This window comes from Dendrobates tinctorius, unplaced genomic scaffold (genome assembly GCF_039654945.1).
Source record: "Dendrobates tinctorius isolate UK_male_01 unplaced genomic scaffold, ASM3965494v1 ptg000001l, whole genome shotgun sequence".
Classification (NCBI taxonomy): Eukaryota; Metazoa; Chordata; class Amphibia; order Anura; family Dendrobatidae; genus Dendrobates; species Dendrobates tinctorius.
Window position 1 is genome coordinate 360,511 of NW_027361669.1, and position 23,604 is coordinate 384,114.

The 23,604-nt window shown below is 41.3% G+C and overlaps 1 protein-coding gene across 4 annotated transcripts in view; it reads right to left on the reverse strand.

Annotated features, from left to right (window-relative positions):
• ARHGAP26 (Rho GTPase activating protein 26) overlaps positions 1-23,604 on the reverse strand; it is a 605,933-nt gene that overhangs the window by 109,466 nt on the left and 472,863 nt on the right. For all 4 annotated transcript variants that reach the window (XM_073573730.1, XM_073572997.1, XM_073572737.1 and 1 more), the window contains one exon: positions 12,976-13,011. In XM_073573730.1, coding sequence (XP_073429831.1) covers positions 12,976-13,011 — 36 coding nt within the window. The remainder of the gene's footprint in view (positions 1-12,975; positions 13,012-23,604) is intronic.

The window sequence follows — 23,604 nt, forward strand, 5'->3', positions numbered from 1 at the left end:
AGAATTGAGGCAGTTCTGAAGGCAAAAGGGGGTCCAACCCGTTACTAGCATGGTGTACCTAATAAAGTGGCCAGTGAGTGTAGGTGAGGGTTTTGTAGAACCCTCAACCTGTGTGGGGAAAAAAAGGTTCTCATGACCCATTTGACAAATATTAGCAGCCACTGGAGAGAAGGCCAGGTAAAACTCTCTTTAATACTATATTTCAACAATGAGGATTTGGAGATTTTCTGCAGCATTTCTGCACCTATTAAGAAAATTAGGTTAATTCCATTTTTTCATTTCGCTTTTTCGCTCCCATGTGTTTTCATCACATTTTTGAGGCTGCATTTTTTTATGCCTTTGTTATGTCATGCTTTAAATATACATATTCAGAAAAAAAATGACAAAATGCGCAATAGGGTCTTAACAGAGGAGAAAGGCAAAAAGGATTTGCTCACCTAGGAGGGTTGTGCCAGTCACAACCCCTTAGCTTGTATGAAAAACGGCTGCTGTAGATCCAACAAATGATAGGATACAAATTTTGAGATAAAGTGGATGTAAATCCGCGTTGCCGAGGATCCAATAAATTGTAAGAGGCCAGATGCAGTATGATTACTTCGAAATGCGTTGACAAATACTGCATCTGGCCTCTTATCGTTTATTGGATCCTTGACAGCACATGTTTACATCCACAGTATCTCAAAGTTTGAATGCTTTAACCCCTTCCCGACCCTCGCCATACTAGTACTGCTCTGCGGGAACTGCATTTCCGACCAGAGCAGTACTAGCACAGCGGCCTGATCACCGGGGCCTCACGCTGAGCGCCGTGGTGATTGGGTCCGGGTGTCAGCTGTATGTGATAGCTGACAGTCCACAGTAACCCCGCGATCGATAGCTAGCACCGATCGTGGGCATTTATCCCCTCTGATACCAGCAGCATACAGAACAATCGCGCAGGGAGGGGGCTCACTGCGCTCTCCCACTGGACTGGAACGTGATGCGATTGCGTTGTTCTTGTGGTCTCCATGGAAACCCCCGGCTCCAAGATGGCCTCGGGGTCCTGTAGTGAGGCGGCTTGGCAGTGCCTGCTGGGAGCAGGTGCTGGCAAGCCACCTCACTGCCTGTCAGATTGCTGATCTAACACAGTGCTATGCAAAGTGTCAGATCAGTGATCTGACTTTATATAGTAATGTCCCAACCTGGGACAATGTAATAAAATAAAAAAAAAATGTGTAAAATTTTTTTTTAAAAATCCCCAAAGAAAAAAACAACTAAATATATATTTATGTAAATAAAAAAAAACAACAAATACACATATTTGGTATCGACGAGTCCGTAACAACCCGACCTATAAAACTGTCCCACTAGTTATCCCCTTTAGTGAACATTGTAAAAAAAAACTAAATAAAAAATGAGGCAAAACAATGCTTTATCATCATACCGACGAACAAAAAGTGGAATAACACGCGATCAAAAAGATGAATATAAATAAACATTGTCCCGCAAAAAACAAGCCGCCATAGAGCGTCATCAGCGAAAAATAGGTATAGCTCTCAGAATAAAGCGATGCAAAAATAATTATTTTCTATAAAATAGTTTTTATTGTATAAAAGCACCAAAACATAAAAAAATGATATAAATGAGGCATTGCTATCATCGTACTGGCCCGAAGAATAAAACGGTCTTATCAATTTTACCAAATGCGGAACGGTATAAATGCACCTCCAAAAGAAATTCATGAACTGCTGGTTTTTGTTCATTCTGCCTCACAAAAACCAGAATAAAAAGCGATCAAAAAATGTCATGTGCCCGAAAATGGTACCAATAAAAACGTCAACTCGTCTCGCAAAAAACAAGACCTCACATGACTCTGTGGGCCAAAATATGGGAAAATTATAGCTCTCAAAATGTGGTGATGCAAAAACTATTTTTTGCAATAAAATGCGTCTTTTAGCATGTGACCGCTGCCAAACATAAAAACCCGCTATAAATAGTAAATCAAACTCCCCTTTATCACCCCCTTAGGCTGGTTTCACATTTGCGTTTTTTAGCGCTGGAAAAAAACGCTAACCTGCGCATGCGTTTTTTCCCCTATCTTTAACATGGGTGCGCATACTTGCGCGCTTGTAAGCGCATGTATGCGATTTTCATGCGCTGCGTTTTTTTGGGGTGTGCGATTGGATTTTCCAGACGCATCATGTTGCATTTTTTGGCCCTGCAAAAAAGCGCATGCGCACATATGCGCACGTTTTGCGCTAAAAAGGGCCATTATAGCCTATGGATGCGCATATGTGCGCACTGGCATGCTCATGTAAGCGTTTTTTTGCATATGCGTTTTTTTTTTTTTAACCATGGAATTTAGGGGTTTGAGTTAGAGTTAGGGTTAGTTAAGGGGGTTTAGGGGTTAGGGTTAGGGTCAGGGTTAGGGTTTAGTATGGTTTGGTTAAGGGTTAGGGTCAGGGTTAGGGTCAGGATTAGGGTTAAGTATGGTTTTGTTAAGGGTTAGGGTCAGGGTTAGGGTTAGGGTCAGGGTTAGGGTCAGGGTTAGGGTCAGGGTTAGGGTCAAGTATGGTTTTGTTAAGGATTAGGGTCAGGGTTAGGGTCAGGATTAGGGTTAAGTATGGTTTTGTTAAGGGTTAGGGTCAGGGTTAGGGTTAGGGTCAGGGTTAGGGTTAGGGTTAGGGTCAGGGTTAGGGTTAAGTATGGTTTTGTTAAGGATTAGGGTCAGGGTTAGGGTCAGGATTAGGGTTAAGTATGGTTTTGTTAAGGGTTAGGGTCAGGGTTAGGGTTAGGGTCAGGGTTAGGGTCAGGGTTAGGGTTAAGTATGGTTTTGTTAAGGGTTAGGGTCAGGGTTAGGGTCAGGGTTAGGGTTAGTTAGGGTTTAGGGTTTGGGTTAGGGTTAAGTATGATTTGGTTAAGGGTTAGGGTCAGGGTTAGGGTTAGGGTCAGGGTTAGGGTTAGGGTCAGGGTTAGGGTTAGTAAAGTCATGGTTTGGGTAGTGTGAGGGGCCACCTAAAAATGTTGGAAAAAAACGCAAACGCGGTAAAAACGCGCTAAAAACGCATACAAACGCATAAAAACGCTGCGTTTTTTTCATGCATGCTCATAAAAATGCTTGAAAAAAACGCAGCAGTTGTATGCTTATGTATGCATTTTTTCAATGCGTTTTTTTGCGGGAAAAACGCGCTGCAAAAAAAAGCAAGTGTGAAACTAGCCTTAGTTAGGGAAAAATAATAAAATTAAAAAAATGTATTTATTTCCATTTTCCAATCTGGGTTGGGGTGTGTTGGGGTTAGGATTGGAGGGGGGATCCACTGTTTAGGCACATCAGGGGCTCTCCAAACGCAACATGGCGTCTGATCTCAATTCCAGCCAATTTTGCATTGAAAAGTCGAACGGCGCTCTTTCCCTTCTGAGCGCTGCCATGCACCCAAACAGTACTTTACCCCCACATATGGTATCAGTGCACTCAGGACAAATTGTACAACTTTTGGGGTCCAATTTCTCCTGCTACCCTTGGTAAAATTAAAACAGATTTGATCTGAAGTAAATTTTTTGTGAAAAAAAGTTAAATGTTCATTTTTTTTTTTTTTAAAACATTCCAAAAATTTCTGTGAAGCACCTGAAGGGATAATAAAGTTCGTGAATGTGATTTTGAGCACCTTGAGGTGTGCAGTTTTTAGAATGGTGTGACTTTTGGGTATTTTCCATCATATAGACCCCTCAAAATGACTTCAAATGTGATGTGGTCTCTAAAAAAATGGTTTTGTAAAATTTGTTGAAAAAAAAAGAAATTGCTGGTCAACTTTTGACCCTTATAACTTCCTAGCAAAAAAAAAAATTGTCTCCAAAATTGTGCTGGTGTAAAGCAGACATGTGGGAAATGTTGTTATTTATTAACTATTTTGTACGATATGACTCTCTGATTTAAGGGCATAAAAATAAAAATTTTCAGCAAATTTCAGTTTTTTTTTCACAAAAAAACACAAGTCATATCGAAGAAATTTTACTGCCATCATAAAGTACAATATGTCACGAGAAAACAATCTCAGAATCAGCGGGATCCTTTGGAAGTATTCCAGAGTTATTACCTCATAGAGGGACAGTGGTAAGAATTAAAATCGGCTGGGTCAGAAAGGTGAAAACAGGCTGGGTCGCGAAGGGGTTCAATATAGCTGCTTTATTTTTTATACTTCCTAGTATTTGGCTTTGACAAAAATTTATTAGTACAGTGATGTGCAAATTAAATGCATTTTTGCTGCGCCTCCGCAACAGATACGCCTTAAAAAATGCTTTTGTTATTTTTCCCTGTGGATTTTATGCATCTAATACAATTCTACTTGGAAAACCTGTAACTAAAACTCAGCATACCGGCAGGAGAAATAATCATGTTGCAGGTTTCAAACACGCACCGCAGAAGAGCACAGTGGCCATCCGATTTCTACAAATCTCATCCCCTCTGTTGGAACTGTATTTTTTTCAGCAATGAAAATATGCATAGTCAAAAACTCAGTGTGGGAACTTCTAGGAGGAATGAATAGAGCCAAGTATCCTTTGGTTTATTAGTGAACTGAATAATATTAGGATGGCTCCATCTGTTGTACACAACATAAAAAAAGTGTTTCACTTTTCAAAAGTGTAACGATGATAAAATGTTGGCGACAACCACCATTCTAGGCTTCATGCACCCTTTCCTTGAACTGCATGTTTATTTTCAGGCTCAGCATCTGCTGCAACAATTAATGGGAATAGACCCGATCTTGTGATTGGAGTCTTATATACCGGACATTCCTTCATCCTTTCTTTTTCTTTTGGTTTGAAGGAACTAACACCTACAGAACTCAGGTACAATAACTATAAATGTTTGAACTCCACACATTTTTCCTTCTTTAGGGTATGTGCACATGACTCTGGTGTTTCATGTCCTGAAACGGCTTCGCTTTGTTGTTGTTTTTTCCTGCTGCTCTGCCTCTCTATTCACTATAGCATCGAGCAGCGTCCTTGTGGAAGCCGCCCGATGAGTATACATATTACCTTTTAACTATTTCATGGTTTCCGAACACAGAAGCGTTTAAAAGAAGTACGATAAGATGGAATGTGCAGAGCCATGTTGTTTTGTTACTTTTTTGCATCGGTCTTCTGGTGTTTTTTCAGGTGGATTTCAGGCAGAATACTTCGTTTTTCTCAATTTTTCAATCTGAATGATATATCTTTCTCCAATATAGAGGCTTTCTCCAATACAATACAATTAATATAAAATATGAAACATTTAAAGAAAAGCACGGTTAAAAAGAAAAACTTCACATGTATATTCAGCTTAAAGCTGATTACAGAAGGCCATTTTTTAGATGAATATACAAATCGTGTTACATATCACGTAACCCTGTGAACTTTACTTCTAGTGGCATGCTTATCTGTCAGTGCAGCCTGCAGCTCTAATTTGCTGACACGGTTACTGATAACAATGGACTCAATGAAAACATAGGGGCAGATTACCTATTGAAAATGTGCCAGAATTTTGTCTCAAATTCATGAATTTAAAATTATGATTGTTCTGAAATAACATGCATAAAGAGGTGCATGCAAGCATCCAATAGATACAAACCTCATCCCAAATCTATAATAATGGAGTTCAAGACAAGCTAGGTCATAAAAGAGAAAATTGACAGGTTGCTTCTCTCGGAGATAACAGTGAATTTATCCAGTCCTACTGAAGTCTCACTACAGCAGATTGCATTGAGGTAGACGGGACATGGAATGTCAGATTCTGAAAATGTGCAGCGCTGATAGGAGTGACCAGAGTGTAAACCACAATCTTGGCAGCCCATCTCCAGCTGTCAAGCATCTAAAGCACAAGACACACTGTAATTCGGTTTCAGAGTGTCTTCCTAAAACTGTCAGCACTTAAGAGTAGTAATTGGCTTCAGATACATGGTTAATATTAATGTAACTATACCTCCTAACTCACACAATTTAATTCTATGTTCTGTTAGTGCAACTAAATAATCTTCATCATGGTTTGTAAGCGGTGGAGAATGGCCTTTTCTAAATGTCTAAATGTTACCAGTGTTTCCCACTGGTAAAGTACATTTATTCAGTTTCCCACAGGGATCAAACACCATGTGTAAACTCTCCAAATCACCTTCATATCATTCTAATTGTTCAGACAGTAAGCCCTTAAGTATGAAATTTGGCATTGGAAAAATTGCTGGGTCACACTAGCGTATGAAGCCGCTGAAGAAGCCGCTAGCCAAAATGGTTATGAAAGTAAAAAAAAACAAAAACAAATATCTACTGATATTAAAGGGAGAAGCAAGAAAAACATAACTACTATTAAAAGGAATCTGTCACCTATTTTTTTTTTTTTTTAACTATAAGCTGCGGCCACCGCCATCAGGGGCTTATCTACAGCATTCTGTAATGCTGTAGATAAGCCCCAGATGTAACCTGAAAGAGAAGAAAAACGAGTTAGATCATACTCACCCAGGGGCGGTCCGGGTCCGATGGGTGTCGCGGTCCGGACCCTCCAATCTTCTAGCGGTGACGTCCTCTTCTTTGCTTCCCGTCGTGGCTCCGGCACAGGAGTACTGCTCTGCCCTGTTGAGGGCAGAGTAGAGTACTGCAGTGCGCAGGTGCCGTGAAAGGTCAGAGAGGTCCAGCATCTGCACACTGCAGTACTCTGTTCTGCCCTCAACAGGGCAGAGCAGTACGCCTGTGCCTGTGCCGAGACGGAAAGCAAAGAAGAGGATGTCACTGCTAGAAGATGGGAGGCACCGGACTGGACCGTGACACCCATCGGACCCGGACCGGACCGCCCCTGGGTGAGTATAATATAACTCATTTTTCTTCTCTTTCAGGTTACATCAGGGGCTTATTTACAGCATTACAGAATGCTGTAGATAAGCCCCTAATGGAGGTGGCCGTAGCCTATCGTTGAAAAAATAGGTGACAGATTCCCTTTAAAGAGGACGTGTCTCCAGATCAAAAGTGTCCAGTGTTTGCTCTTATTTTATTCCTGCTGCTTCCCCGAGTATTGTGTTTTATGTTTTTTTTTTAGAATTAATTTTATGATTCCATAAATATGGGTCCGTTTATTTAGAGATAATTTTTATGGTCTTTAGAAGGATGTGGGTCACAAGGTAATAACTCAGAGCAGCCTATAGGCACCGCTCCCAAGAACCCTGCGACCCACGCCTCCTTTGTAAAGACCATAAAACTTAGCAATAATACAAAGGCCCATATCTCTGGAATCATATCAAGGATCTAAAAACACAGCAACAGGACTCTTGACTTTGGTGACAGGTCCTCTAAGTTAATTTTCCATACTCCAATCTACTGTGTTGTAGACTGGATATATTAAATTCTCATATGCAAAATCCAAATAAAAAGATTGAATTTTAAGTGATGAACGCTGAAACCAAATCACCACAACATAAACACATAACATAAACACCAATAGGATCCCTGTTAGATAAAGAGCCAGTTAGAACACTTGGTGATACAGCCCTTTCTGTTAACCCCTTAGTAAAAAAGCCAAATTTTACAATTATGACAGGTGTCACGTTATGAGGTACAGTAACTGTAGAACACTTCAACGTGTCCCAGTGATTCTCAGATTGTTTTTTCATTACACATTGTATTTCATCATAGTGGCAAAATTTGTTTGATATGACTTGTGTTTAATTGCTGAAGCATCACAATTTTGGGAAAAATTTAGATGGGGAAAAAAAAAAAAAAAAAAAAAAAAAAAAAAAAAAAAAAAAAAATCGCAATTTTAAAGCTTTATAATCTTAAAGGGAACTTGTCAGCAGGATTGTGCTGAGTAATCTACAGACAGTGTTAGGTCGGCGCCGTTAAACTGATTAAAATGATACCTGGTGATGAAATCCATCTTGTGTTATGCTCGTGCTCCGGGAGAGGCCTGTGGTGGGGATCATTATGTGATGCTCTGCTTAGGTATTCATGCTGATGGATTATAACAGGACACTGATCCCTCAGTGACCTGCAACTTATTTTACATAATTAATATTATATTGTAGAAAAAAAGCCTCCTCCAAGATGGAAACTTAGGGTATAATATGAAATACCATTGTGTATAAATATAGAGAGCTATGTTCATACTGATTTTAAACAATCAATGCCCAATATGGAAAAATAGCTATTAGTAGGGATCAGAAGCGTAGCTACTGGGGGGCAGAGGGGGCTTTCGCCCTGGGCCCCGTCACATTAAGGGGCCCACTGGGAGCCGGCACTGCCACTTCAGTGATGAAGCACAATACAGCAAAGGAGGAGAGCAGGAAAACGCCTGCTCCCCTGCCTGATGGAGATTCTGCACGCTGGTAGCAGAGTGGCCAGTTGCAGAATCTCCCTCTTGCCCTGTATTGAGCTGACTGACCTTAGGAGCTTTTCCCAGGCTGCAGATTTCTTCACGCTAGGAGTCCACATGCAAGCTGGAAATGGCTCAGGACAAGCACGCTGGGTCCTTGTGCCCACTTGCATTTCACTCAGATACTTCCTGGTCCTGCTGCAAACTTCATCAGTAAGTGGGGATGAAATGTATTAGACTGATAGGCACGTCATAGTCACTGGGGGGTAAATGTGAGAGGATGGGGTATTGTGGGGGCTGATGTGGGGGAGGGGGACAGGGCACTGGGGGGTGAATGTAAGAAGACCAGGGTATTGTGAGGGCTGAGGTGGGTGAGAGGCAACGACACTGGAGGGGCTAATTATTATACGGTTTTGTTATGAGATTAGGTGCACTCCACCACATATAATAGTTGTTCTCTGGGATGGGGAGGTAGCGGGCTATTTATACTTACCAGCTGGGTAAGCCATGAGTTGCATCACATTTAAAGCACCAGTCCAGCATTTCACCACTGGAGTGGCGCTTTAAATCCAAGACCGACTGTCTGATACTCACCTTCCGGCGTTTTCATCTGCTTCCGCCACCGCACTGCTTGGGTTAGTCTTCTGCAGTTTGTGACCTGTCCGCTGCCCCAGTGTTTCATGGAGTGGTACGGAGGTCACTAAATCAATTTGAGTCTATGAGAGCCTCGTTCTGGCCTCTTTATAGCCTCTTCCTGGCCCTCCTAGACTTACATTGAGTGCTTGTGACGTAGCTTCTAACGTCTGGCAAATCAGAAGCTGCGCTCACAAGATGGAGCCGCGGACTGGAGCGGTGCCAAAAAGCAGTGAATACGGCGGAGGTTGAGGGCAGGGGACTTGCGCTTAAAGCACCACGCCAGCAGTGCAGACTGCCAAATTATGACAGGGAGCGCATGGTGAATGAGCTCCCAATGTCACTGGTGTTATCGGGCGGTCATGGACCCCACATTTGCCATGTGCTTGTGTAGACTAGAAAGGTTTGGTTTCTTTCAATAGAAGAGAATTGAGAGAAGCCGAAAGAGTCGTCACTTGACCGTCTGCTGACATCAGCGATGCTGAGGCCATTATTATTGTACATGAGGGGAGTCAGGGGACATTATTAAATGTCAAGTGGGCACTTAAGAAGCATTATTTATGGGGGCACCAGTGCGCAGCTACTGGGTGGTAGAGGCTGCTGAGCTGGCTGTCAGTCAGGGTAAGAGGTGCAGTTACAGCTGCCACTCTCTATACACAGAGCAATGACTGAAACCGTTCTAGCGCTGTCCCCGAGGCTGCAGTGAGGAATGAAGTTAATTTCCTCCTGGCAGTGTTTCTCTCAGTGCAGGTAACGCACGATGTTAGAACACTATTATACTGTGTTTTGGGGGACCAGTGGGGACCTCATTCTATGTGTAGGGGAACTCTAATGGACATCATACTGTATGTACGGGAGCTGTGAGCATACCACACTGTGTATAGGGGAGCTGTGGGGGCATTATACTGTGTATAAGGGAGCGGTTAGCCCATTATACTGTGTCCAGGGGAATTGCGGGGGACATTATACTGTATATATGGGAGCTATGGGCCCTCCATACTGTGTTTAGGGGAGCTATGAAGGCATTATACTGTGCATAGGGGAGCTGTTGGCCCATTATACTATATATAGGGAAGCTCTGGGGGGGCATTATACTTTCTATAGTGGAGCTCTGTCGGCATAAGACTGTGTATAGGGGAGCTATGGGCTCATCATACTGTGTATAGGGGAGCTGTGGGCTCATCATAATGTGTGTATAAGGGAGCAGTGGGGACATCATACTTTGTATAGGGGAGCTGTGGGATCATCATAGTGTGTATAGGGGAGCTGTGGGGGCATTATACTGTGTGTAGGGAAGCTGTGTGTCCACCATACTGTGTAGAGTCGAGCTGTACATCTACTTAGGGGACATTATTAAATGTTAAGCGGGCACTTAAACATTATTGTTATAGGGGCACTCAGAGTATTGTGATCATCAAAATTGCATATGTGGTATTATTACTTTCTAGGGACAAAATGTGGAGGGCACTAGCACAGGGCATTAATGTTTTCTAGGGGTGAATTTTATTATCTCGTGAGCACAAAGGAGTCATTATTACTATGTAAGGGGCACAGTGATGGCATTACTATGTGGGGCGGTACCATTATTGTACCACACAGCAGGTACTGTAGGACACATACGGCAGCAGCAGCTCAGTATTACGGTATCAGCAGAATGAGGAATTTGTGCAGGTTGGGAATAGATATGGACAGTGCAGGAAATGTGAGAAGTCAAATGTGTCTTTGTTGTAATTTCTGCAGACGAGAACTGGCTGGAGAAGTTGTTATGTCGGTCTGGGCCAGATGGAAAAGACGAGAAAAGTGAACGATTCCATCAAAAAGAATGAAATCTGTAAGTCACTATTTATAACTGTACTGTGATCTCTTATATGGTCTGCAGGACTGGTATCTACCACTATATGGTCTCCATATAGTAATATCAGTGTTAGTTTTTGTATATGGATTTATTTTCAATCACAGTGCGGTCATCTGCTGATGTTCTCCTATACTCAAAATTAGGGTACACCACATAGCTGTAGTCAGGATTACCTGGTTAGGGGCCCACTCAGATTTTTTGCCCCCCTAAGCCGAAACCCTAGCTACGCCTCTGGTAGGGACGGATTATGTTTTCAAAAGATTATATACATTATACATGTGCTTTAGGCCAAACATGAATGCTCAAGTTATAAAGGAATTATGATATGATAATGAAACCTTTGGTCGAATGCCATGATAAAAGGTATCCAATGATAAATATGAATAAATATGAACGGCCCACTTAAATGGCACAACAATTAAATATGGACGAAAAAGATAATAAGCTTGGACACCAAGATGTAATATTCTATTCAGACAACTACATCATAGAAAACAAACACATGTGAAATGTTTATTAAAACCTCTAAGGGTCAATTAATCTAACCAAAAGATCTATTGACAGACTTTTTAAGAAAACAATTTGTTCCAATCCCTCTTAGTTTTTTGCTTCACCACTTCAATAGCACAGAAAGAAATCTATTCAATGTAGCACTTTTTATCCTCTTAGTATATTGCAATCATCACATTATATAGCACTGTGTACTTACAATTGCTCATTTTTCCTTTCTACCCAGTTATTTATTCTTCTTTCCATTAAGTCTATGACCTCACGTCATTAAACACTGACTAGCTGAGTCCCTCTAAGTATAGTTTCACACTAGCTTTCTTGGGCGCAGCGCAGGGCCGCTGCTAAGCCCCGCCCCTGGCCACGCCCCATCCGGTCAGTCCCTCCTCTGATCGCATGAGGCTGCATGTGATCAGCGCATCCTATATTTAGCGTTGGAAACGCTGATCGTGCGCTGGTCTGATTTTTCTGGCGCTGTGCCCAGAGCACAAAAATGCAACACGGCGCGTTTTTGTGCGCTGGGCGCAGCGCCAGCAAAATTAGACCAGCGCACGGTCAACATAAGATCAGCGCATCCAACGCTAACTATAAGATACGCTGATCGCATGCAGCCTCATGCGATCAGAGGAGGACCTGACCAGAGGGGGCGCAGCCAGGGGCGGGGCTTGGCGGCGGCCCTGCGCCCAAGAACGCTAGTGTGAAACTAGCCTAAGCTCTATGTAGAAACAGGATAATTTTACCTGCATGGGTCATAATTGCAGAGGGAGGAGGAGACCAGCTGGGTCAGGAGCTTTTACTTTGGGCAAGATCCTTTTGATCCCATTATTAATGTCAGACTAGATATACTACCATTTCCCAGCAACCAATAAAACCTGTCCAGATATATTAGCCACAGACAAGATTATAATTTCTAAGAACAGTCATTGTTTAATTAAAAGGATTTTCTAAGATTAAAACAAAAATAATGCAGTAATGTAACAAAAACAAAATGTAAAAATATCCTTATAGTCACTTGATCAATTATCCACTTGACGGGTCCTACAAGAGTTGTTTTTCACTCATCCTTCTTTCATTATACCATGTCAATTATTCACATAACCACTGCTGCCAATTACTGCCATCAGAAACCTTGCGATTTATACATTTTTAATTTTTTTAGTACATTTCCATAACAATATAAATTTTTAAATTATGGACAACACTGTCAATCATATATACTAAATGTGTTGATGTGGATTTTTATGTATAGGACACAGGGCATAAGCTTAGACTATCCATGTATTAATTACTGAGGATTTTTTACCTTTTCCATAAGGCTTAGGTCACACGTCCATTTGGACATCTTGTTTGTGTGTTCCGTTTTATGAACAGACTAATGGAATTAGTAAGTCATCCAAATGGAAGCAGAGGGGTCCCATTCATTTTATGAGGTTGGTATGGCGTCACTTTATTTTTGTAACGAAGGAAAGAAAAAAAGTCCTGTATGCAAATAGACTCTGTAATAATCAACAGGACCATCTCTTTTTCACATTTTTGACAACAGATACAATGGATGATATAGTCAAATTGTTCCTAAACGGAATGTCTGAACGGAAATGTGAACAGAACCTTAGTTAATTGAAAGATCCACTAATTAAACAAATATTTCTGTATTTACCTTGCTTTCCCCACTTACCTTGACAAAACGCCTGATATATTTTTGGGGTTCAATCTGCAAAAGACAACAAAAGTGAAAGATGAAACAATATGTCCTCCTCTATATAGACACATAATGAATAACTAAGATGGAAAAGCGGGCAAGGCTTCGTATTTTCTTTAGAATCACAAAGAAAAAAATGCTATGTTATAGCTGGCATATACAAGAAAGGGCAAACATGGCCATGGTATAAATAACTGAGCAGCTCACTTCTACAACACGAGATGTGCCACCCTTTAGCTCACAAATTGTGATCATTTTTCAATCTTCCACTACACATGGGATTATGGTGTTTAGGATTTGGAAGGCATTTTACAGAAGAAAATTACCGTTCTTTCATCTGACAATAAATGCGGTTTCCCGACATATATATTTCCTTGTCAGCACACAGCTGTTTCATTAGGATATTAAACAATGAATAGAAGCTACAATTGCACCATATCTCAGATCCTCAGGATGAAAGGGTTTTATTTTGCAAATGTACAATTAGTTGAAGTCAACGCGGCTGAATGCTGGACTCTGACATTGTTTTATACGATTCCAAAGCCTACTGGAATTTTTACTCTTTTCACTTCATGTTTGGCCATAAATTGCCTTATTATACTTAAGTGTACGAAGCAAAAAAGGGGAAAGCGGAGGAAAGTAGGTGAATCTTTTAGTAAGGTTTTCACTTTCGTCAGAAAGATCGACATGAAAAATGAGTAAACCTGTGCCTACAGATGTCACTGTCTGGATGCATCTGCTCAATGACAACAATAAAAAAGGGGAACTTAAATTTTTTTTCTGATGTCAAAAATCGGTGTCCAGACAAGACTATCAAATAGACAGAAGATTGCCATGTGCCATTGAAAACCTGTGGGAAACAGTTTGGTTTTTACAATTTTTTGTAACAGAAATACTTTTGTTACGGATATACCATACATACATCAGATATTTTGCTCTTCTGTATTGTGAACAGAATCATCCCAAGGCGGCAGCATTGTAATATCATATTGAAAATACTACAAAGACGTAATAATAATGAAAATAAAGGCTTTAATGACAGCCTGTATATGTTTTGTCTAGTGCTACTTCAGAGCAACGCCTTGAACATTAATCGTAAGGCATCGTCTTTCAGTAATACAAATGACACAGATGCTAAGTCAGTCACTCGCAACTCGAGTACATATGGTCTTTGGCTTTGTTTCATGATGAAACGGCATCATCTTGGGACAATGCATGGGGACCCATAGAATTCGGTAATCATCTACACTCATGATCTGTAGACACATACTCTAATGCGTAATGTTGGGGACGTTGTCTTGTGTTGGAGTCTGTGTAGCTAATGGATGTCTTGTAAAGCTGTGCATACATTTTGGTTTTAGAAGCACCTCATTGAAAGTGAATTTTTAAGTATACTTAATAGCTATATACATACATAGAAAATAACATTTTGCAATACTTTTACGATATGTCAAATGCATATTAAAGGGCTTGCCTGGTCCAAATGGATAAGTCTGAAGGCACTCTCTGTGACGGCAGATTTATGAATCCTCTCCAGCGCAGGCACTGTGCTATGCAGGGATTCTCCGGTTTCTGACCTGGGACTGGAGGGTATGTATGAGTTGTGCATACTTCCAGCCAGCTGGTGCGGTCTTGCTTCTATACACTTGTACAGAAGGGCCACGCCCTCTAGTCACTGGCCACTGGTTGGCAGTGTCACTTGATGGGGTGCGGGATGGCTCAATCCAAGTTTATGGAGCAAGGCTACGCTCACTGGCCGGGAGTATGGATAACTCCTAGAAATCCTCCTGGGTCAGAAATCAGCGAATCCCCACAGTGCAGAGTACATGCACTGGGGGGATTCTTAAGTCTGCAGTCACACAGAGTGAATTCAGACTTATCGATTTGGACCGGACACCCCCTTTCAGTGCTCATCTTCCACTATACTATCATCATAACGCTCAGCCTTTATTTTTCCATTTTAAGGACTGCAGTGGGGGTCCCCTTAGAACACTACATTTTTGCAAAGTTCATACTGTTCAGTAATTTGAATCTCCAATTATATCTAAATATGTTAGGAAATGCCTGGATCTCCCTTCTTAGAGACAATGGTGAGTGTTTCTAACAAAGTCCTCTTAAAAGAATTAGTAACCCAAAGGAGTTGTCCCACAATTCGCTTTGTAAAAGCAAAAAAAAAAAAACATTCTAATAGTTTTTAAAACAAGTTTACAGTTGTTTTGACATAAACAAGTGAACATATATATATATATATATATATATACACATATATATATATATATATTTTCCTGACCTTTAGCCCTTCTTGCTTTTTCCTCATTGCCATAGATGAATCTTACAATCCTGGGCCGGCAGCAGGGCAGGCACACAAGTTTTTTCTTTCTTCCTATAATTCCTGAAACCCATTGCATAGGTTTCACCATATGATTGTCAACATGACTGTAGACCGTTGCCTACCCACCAGCAACCATGTAAATAGTCTCCTCTCTGTATACCTCACAATAACATGATAGAAACTATTTGTAGTGATCAGAGAACTAACCCTTTTTCCCGCTATGTGGCGTGGTCAGTGTCATTTTGCTATTGATATTAAACAAATTGTGGCAAAACAAACATATTATCATACAGTTACAGGTTTCTCTAGACTTTCTTCTCTATCCCTTGAATATATATTAGAAATTGAACATTGGCAGGGAATGTACACATGCCTTGCTGGGCAGTCAGCATCTACATGTTCGGAGAATGCAAAACTCAGTTTTGGCCTGTAAGTGGAGAAGGAGAGCATGCGCAGATATGTCCTAAAGCAGAAGGGGTTATGCAACAAAGGCTCATGTCTGCATATTGATGATATTGTGCATGCTAAGCTCTTTTTTAACAATCACAGAAGAGACATTATTAATGGATGAGAAACAAAGCATTGAGTGTCAACATGTCGATATTGTGAATGAGGATTCTGATGGTGGGAACTTAAAGGAGTGGACAAGCTATCGGCAACCTCCCCAAACCACCAAAGATCTCATAGTAATATATTGCTTTGACCTGTGTTGATGATTGTTTTATCAATTCTGTGGCCTGAAGCACTTTGTTAGGTCAGTCTATGTTGGTAGAAATTAAGTGGTTATAGGGATGATGTTCTTCTATGTTAGTTGTTGGTAAGTATGAACAGAAGAATGAATGATTGTGGGCAACCCAGCATTGATCAACAGTGTTAAGGTTGTTGTGTGTAGAGAAGAGAGAAGACTATATTCAGGTAGCAAGTTCTGAAGTAGCCAAGTACCAAGTGGCAGAAAAAGTCCATCACAGCAGGCAAGTGATGTGCTTACGGCAAATAATATGCATACAAGATAAGAAGTTCCAGTATGGCCAGACCTGAGGGTCATGGTGAAGACAGGCTAGGCTGGTACACATCTCCTAAGGAGTTGTAGCACGTCTAAACAAGTGCGAAGATACAGTGGGTGGTCCATATGAATTGGAAGTTGAGAATAGTTGTGAGGGGCCGTAACAACCAACCTCGAGCCCTGTGACCCTCACAAGAAGAGAAGATGAAGGCCCTCATGGTAAGCTACTTTTTCAATGCAATAAATATTATCAGAAATGTGCTGCTACAGTTAACTATCAAGCTTATTCCTCTGAATTCTGCAGGAGATGTATTGTTTAAGTGCTATTCCTACTACTGGGTGTACATATGTTTTACCAATTTGTTTAATAAAGAAAAGTTTATTTTCTTATTACAGTCTCTCTCATTCATCTCTATTTCTTTGGGCCCTGGCCTGCCACGTCAAGCAGAAGTGTGCTGTCTTCAGTTGAATCTACAAGGTATCACCACCCAGCCAGGTACCCTTTTCTGGAGTATTTAGGGACACAGAAACAACCTTAAGCAATGGTGTTCCTCGGGATTACAGGAACTTGGCTTGAAACTTTTATGTTTATTAGGAAATTATCAAAATTCCAGTGTGCGCCATTCCTAGTAAGTAAATATGCAGATGGATCCAGAAGTGTTTGTACTGTGAGAATATTTTCATAATTTTGCCTCTGTACATGTGTATTGAACATGTGAAATAAAGTGAAATGTAAATGCAATGTACACTTTCAAATTTACGGTAATTTTAGTGGTTTTACAAAAACATTGCATTGGTTGTTTAGGCATTCCAAACATTTCTATAACGTCACCTCATGTTCAAAAGTAATTGAAAAACTTAAAAAAAAAAAAAAAAGAGACATACAATTATTTTTAAATGCTTTGATAAAAATTCTTTGTGGCAATGCCTGCCCGAGAGGCGTTTTCCCCCGTGAGATATTTTGCAAGGTCTTTACTGCGGTCAACTCTAGGTGATATGTTTTAGTCGGCCGTCTAGCTTTCAATTTGTCTTCAGTAATTAAAGAATGGTCAAAGGTATGCGGCCAGACCAGTTCACCAGCCTTATGCAACTGAAACACTGCACATGGGAAAGCTCCTTTTCAATCGAGGGAGGATAATTGACACCGAGAACAGATGAGCGATGTGAGCAAGGAACAGAGAACCTGTACTAGCCCATAATAAATAAATACTACAAAATCTTGTAACCAAGACATCTGTTAAAAATAAAGTGGTCTACCCTTTTAATTTACAAAATTGGTCAAAATATTCAGAAGAACAACCAATTAAAAAAATTAGGAACAAACAACAGTATTGGTCATGCAAAGCAAGATTATTTTCTTACCGTGAGCACAAAGAACACACAAATAATAAAATAGCAAAGGTTTTGATAAAAATAATCCTTAATTCCTGTGAAGCACCTGAATGGTTTAATTTAGAGGGGTACGGTTTTCAGTTTTGGGAGTTTTCCAATGTATAGGTCTCTAAAATGGACTTCCATAGGTCCCAAAAAATAAAGTTTTACCCATTTCCTTGAAATAAAATTGAAAATTTACTCCAAAACTTAAGTTAACATTCCAAATAATAAAAATATTCTGAAGATGTAAAAGTAGACAAATGGTAAATGTTATTTATTACCATATATACTGGAGTATAAGCCAAATTTTGTCACAAAAAACTGGGTAAGCTTATTGACTCGAGTATAAACTGGGTATGCATTGTCCCCTCATTCCCGTCCTGATATGCATGACTCCCCCATCCCTGTCCTTGTATTCATGGCTCCCCAGTCCCTGTCCTTGTATGCATGACTCTTTATCCCCTATCCTTGTATGCATGGCTCTCCGATCGCTGTCCCAGTATTCATGGCTCCCCTGTCCTTGTATGCGTGGCTCCTTATCCCCTATCCTTGTATGCATGGCTCTCTGATCCCTGTCTCAATATGCATGGCACCCCATCCCTGTCCTTGTATGCGTGGCTCTGTATCCCCTATCCTTGTATGCATGACTCTCCGATCCCGGTCCCAGTATGCATGGCTCTCCTGTCCCTGTATGCATGGCTCCTTATCTCCTATCCTTGTATGCATGGCTCCTTATCCCCTATCCTTGTTTGTATGTTTCCTACTAAAAAAACAAACCTCCTACTCACCTTGCCTGTGCGCCCTCGATGCATCTCGTTATGGCACCAGCAGCTCTTCTTGCCGAGCGATCACTTGCCCCCGCTCAATAAGGTAATGAACATTCACTCCACGCCTATGGGAGTTGAGAGGCGTGCATGTTCATTACCTTAATGAGCAGGGCCACGTGTGATTGCTCGGCTGGAAATGCTGCTGGCGCCGGAACCAACGAGATGCAGCGAGGGTGCACAGGATGGTGAGTAGGATGCCTTCTGGAAGCCGGCGACTGCGGCTGTCATTGTGCGCACTATAAGAGAAATGAATATTCATTTCTCTTTAGCAGTGGGCACAGTTACCCCCTGCTCTGCTGCTTCCCCTCCCCCGCTGGCCCTCTGGAACAATCAACTTGTGTTTAAGCCGAGGGGGGTGTTTTCAGCACAAAAAATGAGCTGAAAAACATGGCTTATACACAAGTATATACGGCAACTTCCTTTGTGTGGTATGACTATCTGGTTTAAAGTGGACCTTTTACCATATTTTTTTTTTAAACTGGAAACATGATGTAATATTGGCTGTAGAGGAATAACATTTTTTATTTCACCCCTCCGTTGCAGAGATATTAGCAATTAGAGTACTTGACATCTAATGAATTCACTTGAGGAGAGTTCAAGTGGGCTTAATTTTATACTTTTCACTGGGGGGGGGGGTGTACTTCTTATTCCTGCATGCATTGCTATTTGATAATACACACTTTGGTCTTAACAAAAGTTAACTTATTAGGTGTCAAATACTTTAATTGCCAATATCTCTGCAATGAAGAGGCAAAATTAAAAAAAGAAAACATTTTAATTCCACTCTGCAGCCACTATTAAATCATGTTTCCAGTTCAGCATGAAAAATTTAATGAAAAATCCTCTTTAATGGTATAAATAAGAGAAAAATTATCAAGTTTCAAATTTTCTAACTTTCATCAATATTTTAAATATTTTCATAAAGAAATGCATGTCATATGTACATGTCACTCTCCGCAAGGAGAAACGTTACTACTTGCATCATGGTCAGATGCCTCTCACACACCCAAACCAGATCTCACACTTTGCACTGACGAGGGGCAGTATCCCGAAACAGTGTCCGCAAATTGAGATTCTGGATATGGCGTTTTACCTAAGTCATGTGATAAGATTCATTAACCCCTTCACGACCTTTGACGCCACGTAGGAGTCATGAAAAGTCGTGACAATACGACCCATGACGCCTATGTGGCGTCATGAATTGATTGCCCCCCTGCGGGTCGGGTGAAAGGTCACCCGACCCGCACACAAAGGACCCTTCAGAGTTAACACCTGGGGGCGTGGCTTAAACCCCACGTGCCTACGATCGCTCTGATTGGCTGTTAAAAGTGAAACTGCCAATCAGAGCGATTGTAATATTTCACCAATGAAAATTGGTGAAATATTACAATCCAGCCATGGCCGATGCTGAAATAGCATCGGACATGACTGGAGACAGAGACCCGACCCCCCACACACCGACTGACGGCACCGATCGGCAGCCGCCGTCATAATCTGCCTTCCGATCATCCCCTCTCACTCTCCGATCACTCCCTCTCACCCTCCTTTGTGCCTCCGACCTCCCGCTATCCGTCCCGGTGTCCCGCCGTCCAGCGTCATGGGCGCCGCCATCTTGGAAGATGGCGGGCGCATGCGCAGTGCGCCGAATCGAATCTGCAACGCTGCAGATTCATTCATTTATTTTGATCACTATGATAAACTTTCATAGTGATCAATATAAAAAAAAGTAAATCACCGTCCACCTTATCACCCCCATAGGTAGGGACAAATAATAAAATAAAAAAAAAATATTTTTTTATTTTTCCATTAGGGCTAGGGTTAGGGCTAGGGTTAGGGCTAGGGTTAGAAATAGGGTTAGGGCTGGACTAAGGGTTAGGGTTGGACTAAGGGTTAGGGTTGGACTAAGGGTTAGAGTTGGAATTAGGGTTAGGGTTGGAATTAGGGTTAGGGTTGGAATTAGGGATGGGATTAGGGTTAGGGTTGTAATTGGGATTAGGGTTAGGGTTGGGATTACGGTTAGGCTTGTGGTTAGGGTTAGAGTTGGGATTTCGTTTGGGGTGTGTTGGGATTAGGGTTGTGGTTAGGGTTACGATTAGGGGTGTGTTAGGGTTGGAGATAGAATTGAGGGGTTTCCACTGTTTAGGCACATCACGGGGTCTCCAAACGCGACATGGAGGCACCATTTATTCCAGCCAATTTTGCGTTCAAAAAGTCAAACGGTGCTCCCTCCATTTCGAGCCCCGACGTGTGCCCAAACAGTGGTGTACCCCCACTTTTGGGATATCAGCGTACTCAGGTAAAATTGCACAACAACTTTGGGGATCTAATTTCTTTTGTTACCCTTGGGAAAAAAAAATGGGGGCTAAAATAATTATTTTTGTGTAAAAAAAATGATTTTTTATTTTCACGGTTCTGCGTCATAAACTTCTGTGAAGCACTTGGGGGTTCAACGTGCTCACCACACATCTAGATAAGTTCCTTGGGGGGTCTAGTTTCCAAAATGGGGTCACTTGTGGAGGGTTTCCACTGTTTAGGTACATCTGGGGCTCTGCAAACGTAACATGACGCCCACAGACCATTCCATCAAGTCGGCATTTTAAAACGTCACTACTTCCATTCCGAGCCCCAACGTGTCCCCGTACAGTGGTCCCCCCCACATATGGGGTACCAGCGTACTCAGGACAAACTGGACAACAACTTTTGGGGTCCAATTTCTCCTGTTACCCTTGTCAAAAATAAAAAATAGCAGGCTAAAAAAATATTTTTTGAGGAAAATTTTTTTTTTTATTTTCATGGCTCTGCGTTATAAACTTCTGTGAAGCACCTGGGGGTTCAAAGTGCTCACTATGCATCTAGATAAGTTCCTTAGGGGGTCTAGTTTCCAAAATGGGGTCATTTGTGGGGGAGCTCCAAAGTTTACGCACACAGGGGCTCTGCAAACACGACTTGGTGTCCGCTAATGATTGGAGCTAATGTTCCATTCAAAAAGTCAAATGACGCTCCTTCCCTTCTGAGCCATGCCGTGCGCTCAAACAGTGGTTCCCCCCCCACATATGGGGTACCAGCGTACTCAGGACAAACTGGACAACAACTTTAGGGGTCCAATTTATCCTGATCCTCTTGGGAAAATAAAAAATAGCGGGCTAAAAAAATCATTTTTGAGGGAAAAAAAATATTTTTTTATTTTCATGGCTCTGCGTTTATAAACTTCTGTGAAGCAATTGGGGGTTCAGAGTGCTCACTACACATCTAGATAAGCTCCTTGGGGGTTCTAGTTTCCAAAATGGGGTCACTTGTGGGGGTTTCTACTGTTTAGGCACACAGGGGCTCTGCAAACGCAACATGACGCCCGCAGAACATTCCATCAAAGTCTACATTCCAAAATGGCGCTCCTTCCCTTCTGAGCTCTCCCATGCTCCCAAACAGTGGTTCCCCCCCACATATGGGGTATCGGTGTACTCAGGACAAATTGCACAACAACTTTTGTGGTTCAATTTCTCCTGTTAGCCTTGTGAAAATAGCGGGCTAAAAAATCATTTTTGAGCAAAAAAAAAATGATTTTTTATTTTCACTGCTCTGCGTTATAAACTTCGGTGAAGCACTTGGGGGTTCAAAGTGCTCACCACACATCTAGATAAGTTCCTTCGGGGGTCTAGTTTCCAAAATGGGGTCACTTGTGGGGGAGATCCAATGTTTAGGGACACAGGGGCTCGCCAAATGCGACATGGTGTCTGCTAACGATTGGAGCTAATTTTCCAATCAAAAAGTCAAATGGCGCTCCTTCCCTTCCGGGCCCTGCCGTGCGCCCAAACAGTGGTTTATGACCACATATGAGATATCAATGTACTCAGGAGAAATTGCCCAACAAATTTTAGGATCCATTTTATCCTGTTGCCCATGTGAAAATGAAAAAACTGAGGCTAAATAAAATTTTTGCGAAAAAAAGTACTTTTTTTTTTTTTACGGATCAATTTGTGAAGCACCTGGGGGTTCAAAGTGCTCACTATGCATCTAGATAAGTTCCTTGGAGGGTCTAATTTCCAAAATGGGGTCAATTGTGGGGGAGCTCCAATGTTTAGGCGCACAGTAGCTCTCTAAACGCGACATGGCAACCGCTAATTATTCAAGCATATTTTCCATTCAAAAAGTCAAATGGCGCTCCTTGCCTTCTGAGCCCTGCTGTGCGCCCAAACAGTGGTTTATGACCACATATTAGGTATCGGTGTACTCAGGAGAAATTGCCCAACTAATGCTAGGATACATTTTATCCTGTTACCCATGTGAAAATGAAAAAACTGATGCTAAAAGAAAATTTTGGTTGGAAAAATTAAAATGTCCATTTTTTCATTCCATGTTGCTTTAGCTCCTGTGAAGCACCTGAAGGGTTAATAATCTTCTTGAATGTAGTTTTGAGTAGCTTGAGGGGTGCAGTTTTTAGAATGGTGTCACTTTGGGGTATTTTCTGCCATATAGACCCCTCAAAGTGACTTCAAATGTGAGGTGGTCCCTAAAAAAATGGTTTTGTAAATTTTGTTGTAAAAATGAGAAATCGCTGGTCAACTTTTAACCCTTATAACTTCCTAACGAAAAAAAATGTTGTTTCCAAAACTGTGCTAATGTAAAGTAGACATGTGGGAAATGTTATTAACTATTGTGTGTCACATAACTCTCTGGTTTAACAGAATAAAAATTCAAAATGTGAAAATTGCAAAATTTTCAAAATTTTAGCCAAATTTCCATTTTTTTCACAAATAAACGCAAAAATTATCGACCTAAATTTACCACTAACATGAAGCCCAATATGTCACGAAAAAACAATCTCGGAATCGCTAGGATGCGTTGAAGCGTTCCTGAGTTATTACCTCATAAAGGGACATTGGTCAGAATTGCAGAAAATGGCCAGGTCATTAAGGTCAAAATAGGCTGGGTCATGAAGGGGTTAAAGGGTCGACGTTTAGGACTGCTACTTCCTATAGGTGGCACTAGAGTTCTAGTCCTCTTCCTCTCTGAAGAGACAATTTGCAAAAATAAATGAAAAATGTATAAACTAAAATTTACAAATTTACCTC